The following is a 13,672-nucleotide window of genomic DNA, read 5'->3' as shown; positions in this document are numbered from 1 at the left end:
TCTGATTCCAAATGAAGGCAGGTTGCATCAATCTTCCTCTTATGCAACGCACACCACAATAAGTACACTTCCGAGGAGTTGACCTTGTTCGCCTGCTCCATCCCGAAAATGCAAAAAGCAAGGAACTTATGCAAAATGCCCAACTCGGCATCCTTCAGAAACCCACTTCGAGCTCCCTGCGCGGTCCAGTTATCAAACCCAGTAAGTTCACGCCATGCTTCTTGCGCAAACCAATTGGTTGGCTTGTTGTTCAAAGGACAATGATGAAAGCCAAAAATCTCCTTCTTCAGTCGGTAAGAAAGGATGATGGGCTGACCGAGAAGGCGGCAATGGAGTTGTGATCTGTCGGCAGTGAGATTCAAGGTGCAAAGGAACTCCAGAGTCAGTGGCTCGAGACCGGGATGAGACGTTTTGGCATACGTGAGGAGGCCAAGATGCTTAAGATACGTCTCAATTTGCTTGTCTACCTTCAAAGTTCGCAACAAGGGCCACTGCAAGAAGCGGGGTTGGGTAATTGTTTTGTTCTTAAGTTCCTTATACCTCGTACCTTCCCATGCTTCAAAAATTGCAAAGGGGGCGCCATAGAGATGCCGACTATCCTCCCGTGGTGTAGGAGGGCGAGGAATTGTCGAGGAATTGCCCCGCTCTTCGGTGTCGGAGTCAGAGGTTACGACTGCACGGCGCTTAGTACGGCGAGACATAGCGTCGGCTGGCAGAGCCGCAGAAGGCTATAGGCGGCGGCCGCAGGCAGGCGGAGGCGGGCGTAGTTGGTCGGCGGTGGCTGTTGGGCGGCGGCGGCCGTTGGGTGGCGGTGGATGGCTCAGCAGCAGCGGATGCAGAAGTGTGAGGAAGGTGGTTGGTGGTCGGTGGTGGTGAATGACGGTGGGAAGGTGGTGGTTGATGGTGAGTGGAGCCGGTGGGAAGGAATGGGTGGTGGTTGGGTTGTGGTTGGGGTGGTGGTTGCGGTGGTGGGCTGCGGTGGTTGGTGGTGAACGGAGGTGGGAAGGTGGTGGTTGATAGTGAGTGGTTGTTGGCGGCGAGTGAAGTGGTGGCGGTGATGGAGGTGGCCGGAGTTGGGAGGCGGTGGCTGGAGTGCGGTGGTTGTTGGCGGCGAGTGAAGTGGTGACGGTGATGGAGGTGAGGAGAAAGGAAAGGGGTGGCGGATGGGAGGTGAGATGCGGCTGGGAGGGAAAAATGCAGCTGGGAGGGAAAAGAAGTGGGCTAGGGTTTACAAGGGGGTGGGATTTCGGGCCGGGCCGAGTCGGGCTGGTTGGGCTGGGGGATGGCGGCGGCCGCCTACGAGGCGGCGGTGGCCGTGTGCGGCGATGGCCGGGTAGGCGGTGACGCCCACAAGGGTGATCGCAGGAGGGAGCGGGCGGGCGCCGTATACGGCGGGCGCCGGCAGGCGGCGGTGGCCGCCCCTGTGCGTTCAGAAATTCGGCCATCTTCTTAGTATCCAACAAAAACATGTACCATAATAAAAACAAGTCACCAACGCAGTAGATCACCTACAAAACGCGAAACAAAGAACTCCGAAACAGATAAATAACAAAAATAAAAGAAAACAAAGGAAGGGAAAGAAGTGGGTTGCCTCCCACAAAAGCGCTCTAGTTATGGTCGAGAGCTCGACAAAAGGTAGGTCGGTTAAGAATCCGGATCTTGGAGTGCTTGGGACACCACCATGACTGGAGAAGAACCATGCTCTAAGTAGGGCTTCACCCTATGTCCATTCACCGTGAATTGTTCGTCGGCGTTCTCCTTGCTTAAAATTACGGCGCCATGAGGGAGAATTTCTTTAAGGATGAAAGGACCACTCCAACGAGATTTGAGCTTGCCCGGAAAAAGTTTCAACCTTGAATTGAACAAAAGAACCTTCATTCCGGGTTGGAGGTTCTTGGGCACAATACGGCTATCATGCAACCTCTTGACTTTATCTTTGTAAATCCTCGCATTCTCGTAAGCCTCATTGCGCAATTCATCGAGTTCTTCCATTTGCAAGGCTCTATGTTTTCCCGCAGCTGTAAGATCGCAATTGGTGGCCTTGATGGCCCAATAAGCTCGGTGCTCAATCTCCACCGGTAAGTGGCATGCTTTACCGTAGACAAGGCGGTAGGGGCTCATTCCTAGGACTCCTTTGAAAGCGGTGCGATATGCCCACAACGCATCGTTGAGCTTAAGTGACCAATCCTTACGGGAGGGTTGGACCGTTTTTTCCAATATGCTCTTGATTTGCCGATTACTTGTTTCGGCTTGCCCTGAGGTCTGAGGATGGTAGGGTGTGGCCACCTTGTGAGTGATGCCGTTTTTCTTCATAAGCTTCTCAAAAAGCTTGTTGCAGAAGTGTTTGCCTCCATCACTGATTATGGCCTTTGGAAATCCAAATCTACATAATATGTTCTCCTGCACAAACTTCAAGACGACATTAGCATCACATGTCCTTGTGGGGATGGCTTCAACCCACTTGGACATATAGTCTACAGCAAGCAAGATATACTCAAAACCGTAAGACATAGGGAAGGGGCCCATGAAATCGATCCCCCACACATCAAAAATCTCAACAACAAGAATGCTCGTGAGAGGCATTTCATTCCTGCGCCCAATGTTACCAACTCTTTGGCACTTATCACAAGCAAGATAAAAAGAATGAGCATCTTTGAAAAGATTTGGCCAAAACAAACCGGATTGGAGGACCTTATGAGCCGTCTTTTGTCCACCAAAATGCCCACCACAATGGGCTTCATGGCAAAGCCTCAACACTTGTTGTTGCTCCACATCCGGAATGCATCTCCGAATCACCTCGTCCTTTCCCAACTTGAAAAGATAAGGATCTTCCCAATAATATTGCCTGCAAGTAGCCAAAAACCTTTTCCTCTCTTGGGATGTTAGATCGGGTCTGAATTCCCCACAAGCAAGGTAATTGACAATATCAGCAAACCAAGGCACAGAGGCAACTTCATAAGTATGTTCAAACGGAAAGGACTCATGTATGGCATCTTTACTCGACTCAACCACATTATGCTCAAGTCTAGATAAGTGATCGGCAACGGAGTTTTCACTCCCCTTCCTGTCCTTAATCTCAAGATCAAACTCTTGCAATAATAAAATCCAACGGATAAGGCGTGGCTTAGCTTGGGACTTAGTCAACAAATACCTTAGTGCCGCATGATCACTATGGACAATTACTTTAGACCCAATAATATAAGAACTAAACTTATCTAAAGCAAAAACCACAGCAAGCAACTCTTTTTCAGTGGTGGTGTAATTCACTTGTGCACTGTTCAAAGTCAAGCTAGCATAGTAAATCACACGCAACATTTTGTCAACACGTTGACCAAGAACGGCCCCCACAGCGGAGTTTGATGCATCACACATAATCTCAAAAGGCAAAGACCAATTGGGTGCAACAACAACAGGTGCAGTGCTTAACTTGAGCTTCAGCAATTCAAAAGCTTGCATACAAGTTTCATTAAAATCAAAATTCACATCTTGAGCAAGCAGACGACATAAAGGTTGGGTAATCTTAGAGAAGTCCTTAATGAAACGCCGGTAAAACCCGGCATGTCCTAGGAAACTCCTAATGCCTTTCACATCAATTGGTGGAGGTAATTTTTCAATCACTTCCACCTTAGCCTTATCAACCTCTATACCATCTTTTGACACAACGTGGCCAAGAACGATGCCACTAGTCACCATGAAGTGACTCTTCTCCCAACTAAGAGTTAGCCCACTCTCTATACACCTTTTTAAAACCAAGTTAATTTTACCCAAGCAATCACTAAACGAATTACCAAACACGGAAAAATCATCCATGAAAATTTCAACAAAATCACCTATCATTTCCGCGAAGATCGACATCATACACCGTTGGAAGGTCCCCGGTGCATTGCACAGCCCAAATGGCATCCTCTTCCACGCAAAGGTACCAAATGGGGTGGTGAACGCCATCTTGTCCTGGTCCTCCGGCGCGATTGCTATTTGGTAATATCCTGACAAACCATCAAGGAAACAGTAAAAATCATGACCAGCTAAACGATCCAACATTTTATCAATAAAAGGGAGAGGAAAATGATCCTTTTTTGTTACGGTATTTAGTTTCCTGTAGTCAATACACATACGCCAACCCGTAACAGGACGGGTCGGCACCAACTCGTTGTTGTCATTGAGGATAACCGTAATTCCTCCCTTCTTGGGCACCACATGCACCGGGCTTACCCACTCACTATCGGCGATAGGGTAAATGATCCCTTCCGCTAATAGTTTGAGTATCTCCTTACGTACTACCTCCATGAGGATGGGGTTTAATCGTCGTTGACCATCCCTCTTAGGTGTTGCTCCATCCTCGAGGTAAATCCGATGCATGCACGTAGCGGGACTAATGCCACAGATGTCGGCAAGACCCCAACCAAATGCTAACTTGTTGCTCCTTAGCACTTCCATCAACGCCATTTCTTGCTCATGCGTGAGCTCGGCGGATATTATCACGGGCTTCTCCTCTCCTTCTTCCAAGTACACATATTTTAGGTGTTTGGGGAGATCCTTGAGTTCCAACTTGATCTTTTTGCACTTCGTGGCATCTTCAAGCACCACAGGCTCATCAATGGGGAGTTTGTCTCTTCGTTCTCTCTCTCTGTCTTCGGCCTCCCGAGCAAACTCTTCCATATCCGCCGATCCTGCAAAAACCTCCACTATCTCTTGTTCCTGCATATAAACCATCTCGGCGAGGCCATCAATAGCATCTATATAATAGCATTCATTAGTAAATAAAGATGATGGCAAAGCACGACTATGATGCACTGAAAAAGACACAGACTCTCCTAACACTGTCATTTTTATTGTTCCATTTTTCACATCAATCAACGTGTTAGTGGTGGCCATGAATGGTCTTCCTAGCAGTAAAGTATGCTCTTTGCCATTCTCATGAACTTCTCCTATCTCAAGCACAACAAAATCGACAGGTACTATCAAACTTCCCACTCTAACTAGAATATCCTCAATGACCCCGCGAGGATACCTAACTGATCTATCTGCCAACTGCAAGCACATTCGAGTGGGTTTTAAGTCGCCTAACTCTAGTTGTTTAAAAATAGAGTACGGCATCAAATTAATCCCTGCCCCCAAATCAAGCATACCCGAGGCCTCCTTACCATTCCCCAACGCAATATTAATAACAAAACTACCTGGATCTCATTGCTTGGGTGGCAAGGGCTGTTGCATGATGGAATTTGCAACCTCGGATACAAGAATCTTCTCGTTGTCAACAAACTTTCTCTTCTTGGACGCCAGCTCTTTAAAGAACTTCACATAGGCCGGGACGTTTCTGATCACGTCTAGAAGTGGTAAGTTAACATTCACCTTTGCCAACATGTTATAGAAGTCGGTGAATTGTTGGTCTTGCTTCTCATTTCTCAACCGACCTGGGTACGGAATCAGAGGTCTATAGGGCTTGGTGGCCTTGTGAAGTGGCTCTGAGGGCTCTCCTTGCTGTTCTTCTTCTCTCGGTGGGGGTAATTCTTTCACCATCTCCTCCTCACGAGTTTCTTTAGGGGGCTCGTCAGTGTGGGTCTCCACTTTGTTGTCCACCTTTTTCCCACTCCGTAAGACTGTTACTGCCTGAGCTTGATGAGGTTGCAATCCTTGTCCATGGAGCTTCCCTGGCTGTTGCTGCTGTTGCATCTGGTTCAAAGTCCCTGAGAGCTGTCCAACGGTTGTCTCAAGACGCTTGATCGTAGCAGACTGTGACTCCATGTTCTGTTTGGTCATCTCTATAAAGGATTGCATGGTGTCCTCAAGAGACGGCTTCTGCGGTTGAGCTGGCTTCTGAAACTGCTAGGGCGCATTCTGGTATTGCGGCTGCTGCTGAAAATTCCCTTGCTGCATAGGGAACTGTTGATACTGCTGATACTGCGGGGGCTGCTGTTGATAAGCTTGCGGGTAGTTCTGCTGCTGAGGAAAAGGAAACTGCTGTTGAGGTGGGTAAAACTGCTGTTGGTTCTGATATCCAAATTGCTGAGGAGGGCGGCGGAATTGATTTCCTTGGTTTGATCCCGACCCTTGGCCAGGAGCTTGATTCCTCCATCCAGAATTCTGCTGAGCTCTCCAACCAGAGTTGGAATTCTGTTGCCCTTGAGTGAATATGGGCCTCTGCTCAAACTGAGGCCTCCCTAGGTATCCTTGAGCAGCATATACCTCTGCTTCCCCTTCGGGTATGAACTCCCCCATTCGATGGCATTCGTTAGTTCCGTGGCTAAAATCACCACATATGCCACATCCTTCTGATGGCGGTGCCTGAGCTAAGGGTGCTTGAGCTGGCGGTGCTTGAACGGGTTGAGGCTCCACCTGGTTCATTCTTAACTGCTGAACTTGCCTCATCAGGTCCGCTACTTGCTTCTGCAGCTCATTATTTGGGGCTACAGCATTGGCTTCGACCCTCCTTCCTCTGACTGATTTTTGTTGAGAACTCGCGGCAAGAGTGGTGAAGATCTCTTTGAGCTCATCAGCTGTCTTTCGGGCAATGTTACCCCCAGCGGTACTGTCCACCATAACCTGTGCCGTTCGAATCAATCCGTCATAGAAAAACTGCATCAACATGACGGGTGCTAACTGGTGCTGTGGACACTGGCGAAGAAGCTCTTGGAATCTCTCCCAAGCCTCATGGAGAGGCTCGTCAGCTCCTTGCATGAAGTTCATTATCTGTGTCCTAATCTCCTGCGTCTTATGATTAGGGTAGTATTTGAGCATGAACTTCTCACTTGCCTCTGCCCATGTGGTAATGGAGTTCGGTGGCAGGGATAGCAGCCATGTTCTAGCCCGGTCCTTGAGTGCATAAGGTAAGCATTTGAGTCTCAGCTGATCCTCGGTAAGCTCCAGTAGTGGAAAGGTCTGCACTTGAGTGCAGAAATCACGAATGAATTGTAAGGCATCCTCACTCGGCATCCCATAAAAGAGCGGCAGCAGGTTTGAATCGTTGGGCTTCAGATTGTAATTCCGGACCGTCGTGGGAAGCACTATCGCTGACGTACTAGTGGTCCCAATAATTGGCCTGGAAAAATCTCCCATATACTGAACATTCTGTTCCGCCATTGCTTCTTGGTCAGGATTGGGCCAAGCTTCTTCTTCTTTTTCAGAATGCACTGAAAGTGTTTCCTCAAAGGCTTCCAGAATGGGATTGGAAGCAATTCTCTCTTCAAAATTTTTCTCTCGAAACTGTGATTCCACAAAACTTCTCGAACTGGACTCGGACTCCTTCTCCAGGCTTGAAAGAACATCCCGAGGTCGATGAATATTGTCGTAGCAAGGTGCAAGCTTTCTCTTCAAGCTTCTACGTCCTTGCATACACAACACAAACAAACCAATCAAACGCACCGGAGGGAGAAAATAACCGAGTTAAAAGAAATAAACAAAAATAAACACGGAAAACAATGCAACACAATCAAATGCCTAAAGCCTTCCCCGGCAACGGTGCCAAAATTTGACTCAACCCAAAACACCTAAGGGATTGACTCGCAATCGTACGAGGTCGTCCTAGTGTAATAAGCTAACCCAAGTCGTCTCTCAAGAAAGGCTAAACAGGGCTTTGATCATGCTACGCACAGAAAACAGGAAATAAACCTAAACACTCTAATCACAAGTTGGGTCTGACACTTTATCTCCGATTAACTAATTGATGAGCCCAGGTTTGTGCTCTGTGTTTGTGTAAGTTTTAAGTCTAGATCGAGTCTTTTTCCTCGTGTTTGTGTCGTTTGGTCGCCTGGGAGGGCGTAGTTCAATGGCAGGGACCAGCTTGTGGGAAAGAGGCCATTATGCTAGAAAAACGGAGTTGCCAGAGGAGTCGGCCAGGGCAGAGGAGTCTGCCAGGGCAGAGGAGTCTGCCAGAGCAGAGGAGTTGGCGTGGCCAGAGAGATCATCCGGCCAGAGGACTCAAGCTGCCAGAGAAACGGAACGCCAGAGGGGAAGTGGAGTCCTCTGGACATTTCGCCAGAGGGGAAGCAGAGTCCTCTGGACATTTCGCCAGAGGGGAAGTGGAGTCCTCTGGACATTTCGCCAGAGGGGAAGCGGAGTCCTCTGGACATTTCGCCAGAGGGAAAGCGGAGTCCTCTGGACATTTCGCCAGAGGGGAAGTGATTCCTCTGGAATCTCTGGAAGCTAGCGGAAAAGCGATTCCTCTGATGATAACAGAGTCCTCTGACCAGAGAGATCATCCGTGCAGAAGAATTCTCTGAAGCACTCCAGGGGTCGAAGACGCTGTCACCTTTCGTGAAAGAGGTATGTGCCAGAAGCAAAGGGATTGTGGAAGCAAGCTTTACACTTATGCCCAAAAGTACCGCACGAGAGCTGACAGGCAAGAGAAGGAAGGAAGGCCAGAGAAGACAAAGGCATGACAGACGAGCGAGGAAAGATGTGCGAGTGGGAGTCCGAGAAAGGCGGAAGGCGGTAGCTATCCAAAAGAGACCGATAAGGCCAAATCACAGCCTTATCCACAAGGAAATATATCTTCATGAAGATTAGGTCTGAGCAAGGATACGCATCTCCATGGTTGCATGGATCCGGCCGCAAGTCATGGGCTGGGCCTTAAAACCCTAATGACTCCTATAAATACACGAAGAGCTTCACAAGCTAGTGGTGCTGAAATCCCGTCTTGTCGTGCGTTATTTTGATCATTGGAGCTAGCCCAGGCTGTGGGCATTTCTTGATACTTTACCATTTTATGTTTTGCACGGCACTTTCGGCCGTAAGTACTTTCAGTTTCATTTAAGTAATTTCAATTCTAGTTATGTTTTCTTTTACATCCTTTGCTTGTGTTATTTACTTTATGTCCAGCTAAGTTTATATTCTGATTTGGGGTAAGATGATCTAAGCATGAATGAATAAACTCGAGAGGTCTAATTTGGGCATAACAACTATATGAGCATATTCCCGATACACTAGGTTTGATTCCAATAAGGCTTTAACAACTTGGTTAATTAATTGATCAATAGTTAACTAGGGAGTTTTGGTCACAAGTAACACTTTGGGTAAAAGGCGAGATGCCATCGACCTCCAAAATAGTACAACTGGTGTTGGAGCCGTGACTGCTGTGAAATATCGGCGTAAGAGTCAAGTGGATCTATCTAGTTCTTAAAGCATTCTGGGCAAAGCACAACTAGCGATAGGCCATAACAACTATATGAGCATATTCCCGATACACTAGATTTGATTCCAATAAGGCTTTAACAACTTGGTTAATTAATTGATCACTAGTTAACTAGGGAGTTTTGGTCACAAGTAACACTTTGGGTAAAAGGCGAGATGCCATCGACCTCCAAAATAGTACAACTGGTGTTGGAGCCGTGACTGCTGTGAAATATCGGCGTAAGAGTCAAGTGGATCTATCTAGTTCTTAAAGCATTCTGGGCAAAGCACAACTAGCGATAGGCCATCGCAGAGGACGTGGATGTTGTCCGGGGTAGTTGATTTCCATTAGCTGACCCTTCTAAGGGATCATAAACTGAAAGGATAGATTGGGCAGGGCTTTGTTGTGTGCGTGACGAGTGACAATATGGGCACAACAATTCTTATGCCTATAACCACTGGTATGTGAATATAGTGATTAATCTTTGCACCAATGATCGAGTGTTAATTCATGTTTAGTGATTCGAACCCAAGTCAGAATTATTTTGTTATTTGATTTATCTCTTGTGTTATTTCAGTTTAAGTTGGAAACCTCGTTCTGCCCATAACCACGTTTTGGTCAGAACACCACGGAAACAAAACCCTTTTTAGTGACACCCTTGCAGGAGAAGTTACTGCCCAGTTCCCTGTGGATTCGACTCTGGACTTACCGCTAGCTAGTCTAGTTGTGGGCACAGGATTATTTATTTGCACGAAGCTCAAACGACAGCTCCGTCAAATTGGCGCCGTTGCCGGGGAACTGAGAGCGCTAGTAATTTCTTTTGTGATTTTTGTGTGAGTTTTGCCTTCACGTTTGTGTATGCGTCGTACCAGGAGTGCAGGTAACGAAAATCTTTTGTTCCACGAGGATATCGAAAGAATTGCTCGAGAGAACAACGCTGCTAGACGCAGGGTAGAACAAGAGGCACAAGCCAGAGAGAGACAGTTAGAAGCAGAGAGACAGAGAGCAGCGGAGAGAGAGATGGCAGAGAATCCAGAAGGGCAGAATGATGACGCCAACAAAACTCTCCGAGACATGATGTTTCCAAGCAACCTGAACCTCCGGCCCTCAGCCATAGTACTGCCAGAGATCACTGGGAATTGGGAATTGAAGTATACTCTCATCCAGATTTTACCCAAATACAGTGATATGCCCGGAGAGGACCCTCAAAGGCATCTACAAGATTTTGAGATGGCATGTGGAACAGTGCGCACCGCTACCCCAGCCCTTGGCGAATACATACGCCTCCTTACTTTTCCGTTCTCTCTGTTAGAGGGAGCGAGGGAGTGGTTGTATGATTTACCCGAAGGAAGCATTCGGACCTGGCAGGAGCTACAGAGCAAGTTTTTGGAGCGATACTTTCCAGCTACCCGGATTCAAAATCTAAGGACTCGAATAAGCAATATTAAGATGGGATCAGGAGAAGTTCTATATGAATACTGGGGAAGGTTCAAGCAGATGCTGGCCAAATGCCCACAACACCAAATACCAGATCATGATCTTATTCGGTATTTCGTGGGAGGACTCCGGAGGCAAGATAGGCAATGGTTACACGTTGCATGTGGAGGATTGATTTTAAACAAATCTGCAGCGGAGGCTTTCAAGCTCATAGCCGACATGGCAGAGGAATCAAGAGATGAGGAAGGAACTATAGTCAGAACTCCTCTGACACCAGCCACCCCTGCCCAAGACGAAAAATTGGACAAGTTGTGCAACATGTTCGAGAAGTTTATGACGAACCAAGGAGCACCCAGTCAAGGAATCCCCAGCATTCGGAAGCCCGTGAAGGCATGCCAACTCTGCATGGCGACTTCACATGCAACCGATGAATGTCCACAACTTTTCGAAGATGAAGAGCTTAATGCCATTGGACAACAACCAGGAGGAAACAATGGAGGGCAGAATCAGAAACCTTTTGAGCCCTACAGACAGCAGTATAACAATCAAGGATGGAGGCAACATGAGAACCTTAGGTACGGCAACAACCACTATTTGGGGCCAAACCAAGGGCAGTCGAGTAACCCACCACAATACTCGCAACAACCTCAACAGGCAAGAGGATCCTCCTTATCAGAGCTAGTGCATCAAATGGCTCAGCAACAAGCGAAGTTCCAGAGTGAGACCGAAAAGTTCATAATGGAAACAAGAGGAGGAATGCAAAATGTGAACGCCCAACTATCACATCTTGCCCAAGCAGTCGCTAGACTTGAAAGTAAACAAGGGACACTTTCGTCCCAAGTGGAGGTGAAGAAAATGAATGCCATGACGCTCAGATGAGGAAAGGAGTTGCCCGAAGTTGTGAAAGAGAAAGACCAAGAAAAGCCAGAGATCAACGAGCAAGTCGGAATGGGATCAGCAGATGAGGAAGAATTTGCCAGAGAGAAAGAGGCAAAGCGGAAGGCGATAGAAAAGGGAAAAGAGAAAGCGAGCCAAACCGAGCCCATACTTCCCTTTCCAGGCAGAGCAGCCAAGGAACAAGAAAAGGAAGAGCTAACCGAACTGGTCAAAATCTTCAAGAAGGTAGAGGTCAATATGCCCCTTTTGGTCGCACTACGCTCTATGCCTAGATGTGCGAAATTTCTCAAGGAACTCTGCACTAGGAAAGTCAAATACACTGATGATGCAAAATTTCAAGTGGGAGAATCTGTATCCGCAGTCTTACAAAGAGATATGCCGATAAAGTGTGGAGATCCTGGGATGTTCTACATCCCCTGTGTGATAGGAACAATGAAAGTGGAGAAGGCGATGCTTGATTTAGGGGCATCTATCAATGTTATGCCCTTATCCATGTACCAGGACCTGGAGATAGGACCGCTGAAGCCCACCCGAGTGGTAATCCAACTGGCAGATCGATCAAGTGTCTACCCAGAGGGGATATTGGAAGACGTGCTGGTTAAAGTGGAGGAACTCATTTTTCCAGCGGATTTTTACATTCTCGACATGGGGAAGTCAAAAGCACGAGACCCTGTAATGCTTTTGGGCAGACCATTTCTAAAGACCGCCAGGACTCGAATAGATTGTGATACGGGAAAGCTAACATGTCAGTTTGAAGGAGAAACGGTGACCTTCGACATCTACAATGCCATGAAGCATCCAGCCGATACAGAGATAGTGAGAAGTGTCGACATGATCGAAAAAGTGGTTGAGGAAGTTTTACCTAGAGCAGCATTCAAGGAACCATATGACACAATAATCCAGAATGCCATAACAAAGGAGGACTTACAAGAGGAGCAATTGCAAGAGGCGGTGAAGGTACTCAATGCGTGGAGCGAAGAGGTCAACTACACAGAGGCACTGAAAATCCCAACCTTGAAGGAGGAAGACCGACTGGTGCCTTCAATCCAAAGGGCACCCAAGCTCGAACTGAAATCTCTGCCAAAGCACCTCAAGTATATCTTCTTGGGCGAGGATGACACTTTACCCGTGATCATCAACTCAGAGTTGACACTTGAAGACGAAAACAAAGTCAAGATGACTTTGGGAAAATACAAAGAAGCAATTGGATGGACCCTAGCCGATATCAAGGGGATAAGCCCCACAGTGTGCATGCACCGCATATTGCTAGAGGAAGATACAATTCCGGTCAGAGATCTCCAGAGGAAACTGAATCCAGCCATGAAGGAAGTAGTGATGAAAGAAATACTCAAGCTATTGGACTTGGGCATAATATACCCAGTATCCGATAGCAGGTGGGTAAGCCCAGTGCACGTTGTGCCCAAGAAGTCGGGCATACAAGTGGTGGAAAATGAATTCCGAGAATTGATTGCTACAAGGTTGCAGACCGGCTGGAGGGTATGTATTGATTACCGCAAGCTAAACCAAAAGACAAGGAAAGATCACTTCCCTTTGCCCTTCATTGATGAGATGCTGGAAAGACTTGCGGGTAATCAATATTTTTGCTTTCTAGATGGATACTCAGGCTATATGCAGATTTGGGTCGCGGAGGAGGACCAGGGCAAAACAACATTCACTTGCCCCTTTGGGACGTTTGCCTACCGGAGGATGCCATTTGGGCTATGCAACGCCCCGGGTACATTCCAAAGATGCATGATGAGCATATTCTCGGACCTCCTTGAGAATTGCATCGAAGTCTTCATGGATGATTTCACAGTGTACGGGAAAACCTTCGACTCATGCCTAGCCAATCTGGAGAAGGTGTTAAAGAGGTGCGTTGACAAGAGTTTGGTGTTGAACTATGAGAAGTGCCACTTTATGGTCAAGGAAAGGATTGTGCTGGGACATGTGATCTCAGGCAAAGGAATCGAAGTGGACAAAGCAAAAATTGAAATCATTGCCAAGCTCCCTTACCCAACGAACATCAAGCAGTTACGAGGATTCCTTGGGCATGCTGGATTCTACAGAAGATTTGTGAAGGACTTTGCCAAGATTGCACAACCAATGACGAGACTGCTACCAAACGAAGTAGAGTGGAATTTTGATGAGGATTGCAAGGAGGCGTTCCAAATCTTAAAGAACAATCTGATTTTCGCACCCATCATCCAACCCCCTGACTGGGGAATGCCC

At 47.4% G+C, this 13,672-nt stretch overlaps 2 protein-coding genes across 2 annotated transcripts; one reads left to right on the top strand and one right to left on the bottom strand.

Moving 5' to 3' along the window:
• Positions 1 to 5,184: 5,184 nt before the first annotated feature.
• LOC130991020 (uncharacterized) lies at positions 5,185 to 6,933 on the bottom strand. Its single transcript, XM_057915221.1, has 3 exons — positions 6,754 to 6,933; positions 6,102 to 6,543; positions 5,185 to 5,762 (listed from the first exon to the last, which is right to left on the bottom strand). The coding sequence occupies exons 1-3, from the start codon at positions 6,931 to 6,933 to the stop codon at positions 5,185 to 5,187; spliced, it is 1,200 nt and encodes a 399-aa protein (XP_057771204.1).
• A 3,034-nt stretch (positions 6,934 to 9,967) lies between these two features.
• Positions 9,968 to 11,425, top strand: LOC130991019 (uncharacterized). Its single transcript, XM_057915220.1, has one exon. It carries the CDS (start codon positions 9,968 to 9,970, stop codon positions 11,423 to 11,425), a length of 1,458 nt encoding a protein of 485 aa, XP_057771203.1.
• The last annotated feature ends 2,247 nt before the right edge of the window (positions 11,426 to 13,672 follow it).

This window comes from Salvia miltiorrhiza, chromosome 6 (genome assembly GCF_028751815.1).
Source record: "Salvia miltiorrhiza cultivar Shanhuang (shh) chromosome 6, IMPLAD_Smil_shh, whole genome shotgun sequence".
Taxonomy (NCBI): Eukaryota; Viridiplantae; Streptophyta; class Magnoliopsida; order Lamiales; family Lamiaceae; genus Salvia; species Salvia miltiorrhiza.
The sequence above is the reverse complement of the archived record's forward strand: the minus strand, read 5'-3'. Positions and strand labels throughout refer to the sequence as shown.

What these genes read in the sequence shown, in the direction of transcription:
- LOC130991020 (XM_057915221.1), bottom strand. Translation starts at nt 6,933, where the DNA reads ATGCCGAGTGAGGATGCCTTACAATTCATTCGTGATTTCTGCACTCAA. An exon ending in CCATTACCACATGGGCAGAG is followed by an intron (nt 6,544 to 6,753) that starts GCAAGTGAGAAG and finishes CGAACGGCACAG; the next exon opens with GTTATGGTGGACAGTACCGC. An exon ending in GCAACAGAATTCCAACTCTG is followed by an intron (nt 5,763 to 6,101) that starts GTTGGAGAGCTC and finishes AATCCTTTATAG; the next exon opens with AGATGACCAAACAGAACATG.
- LOC130991019 (XM_057915220.1), top strand. Translation starts at nt 9,968, where the DNA reads ATGCGTCGTACCAGGAGTGCAGGTAACGAAAATCTTTTGTTCCACGAG.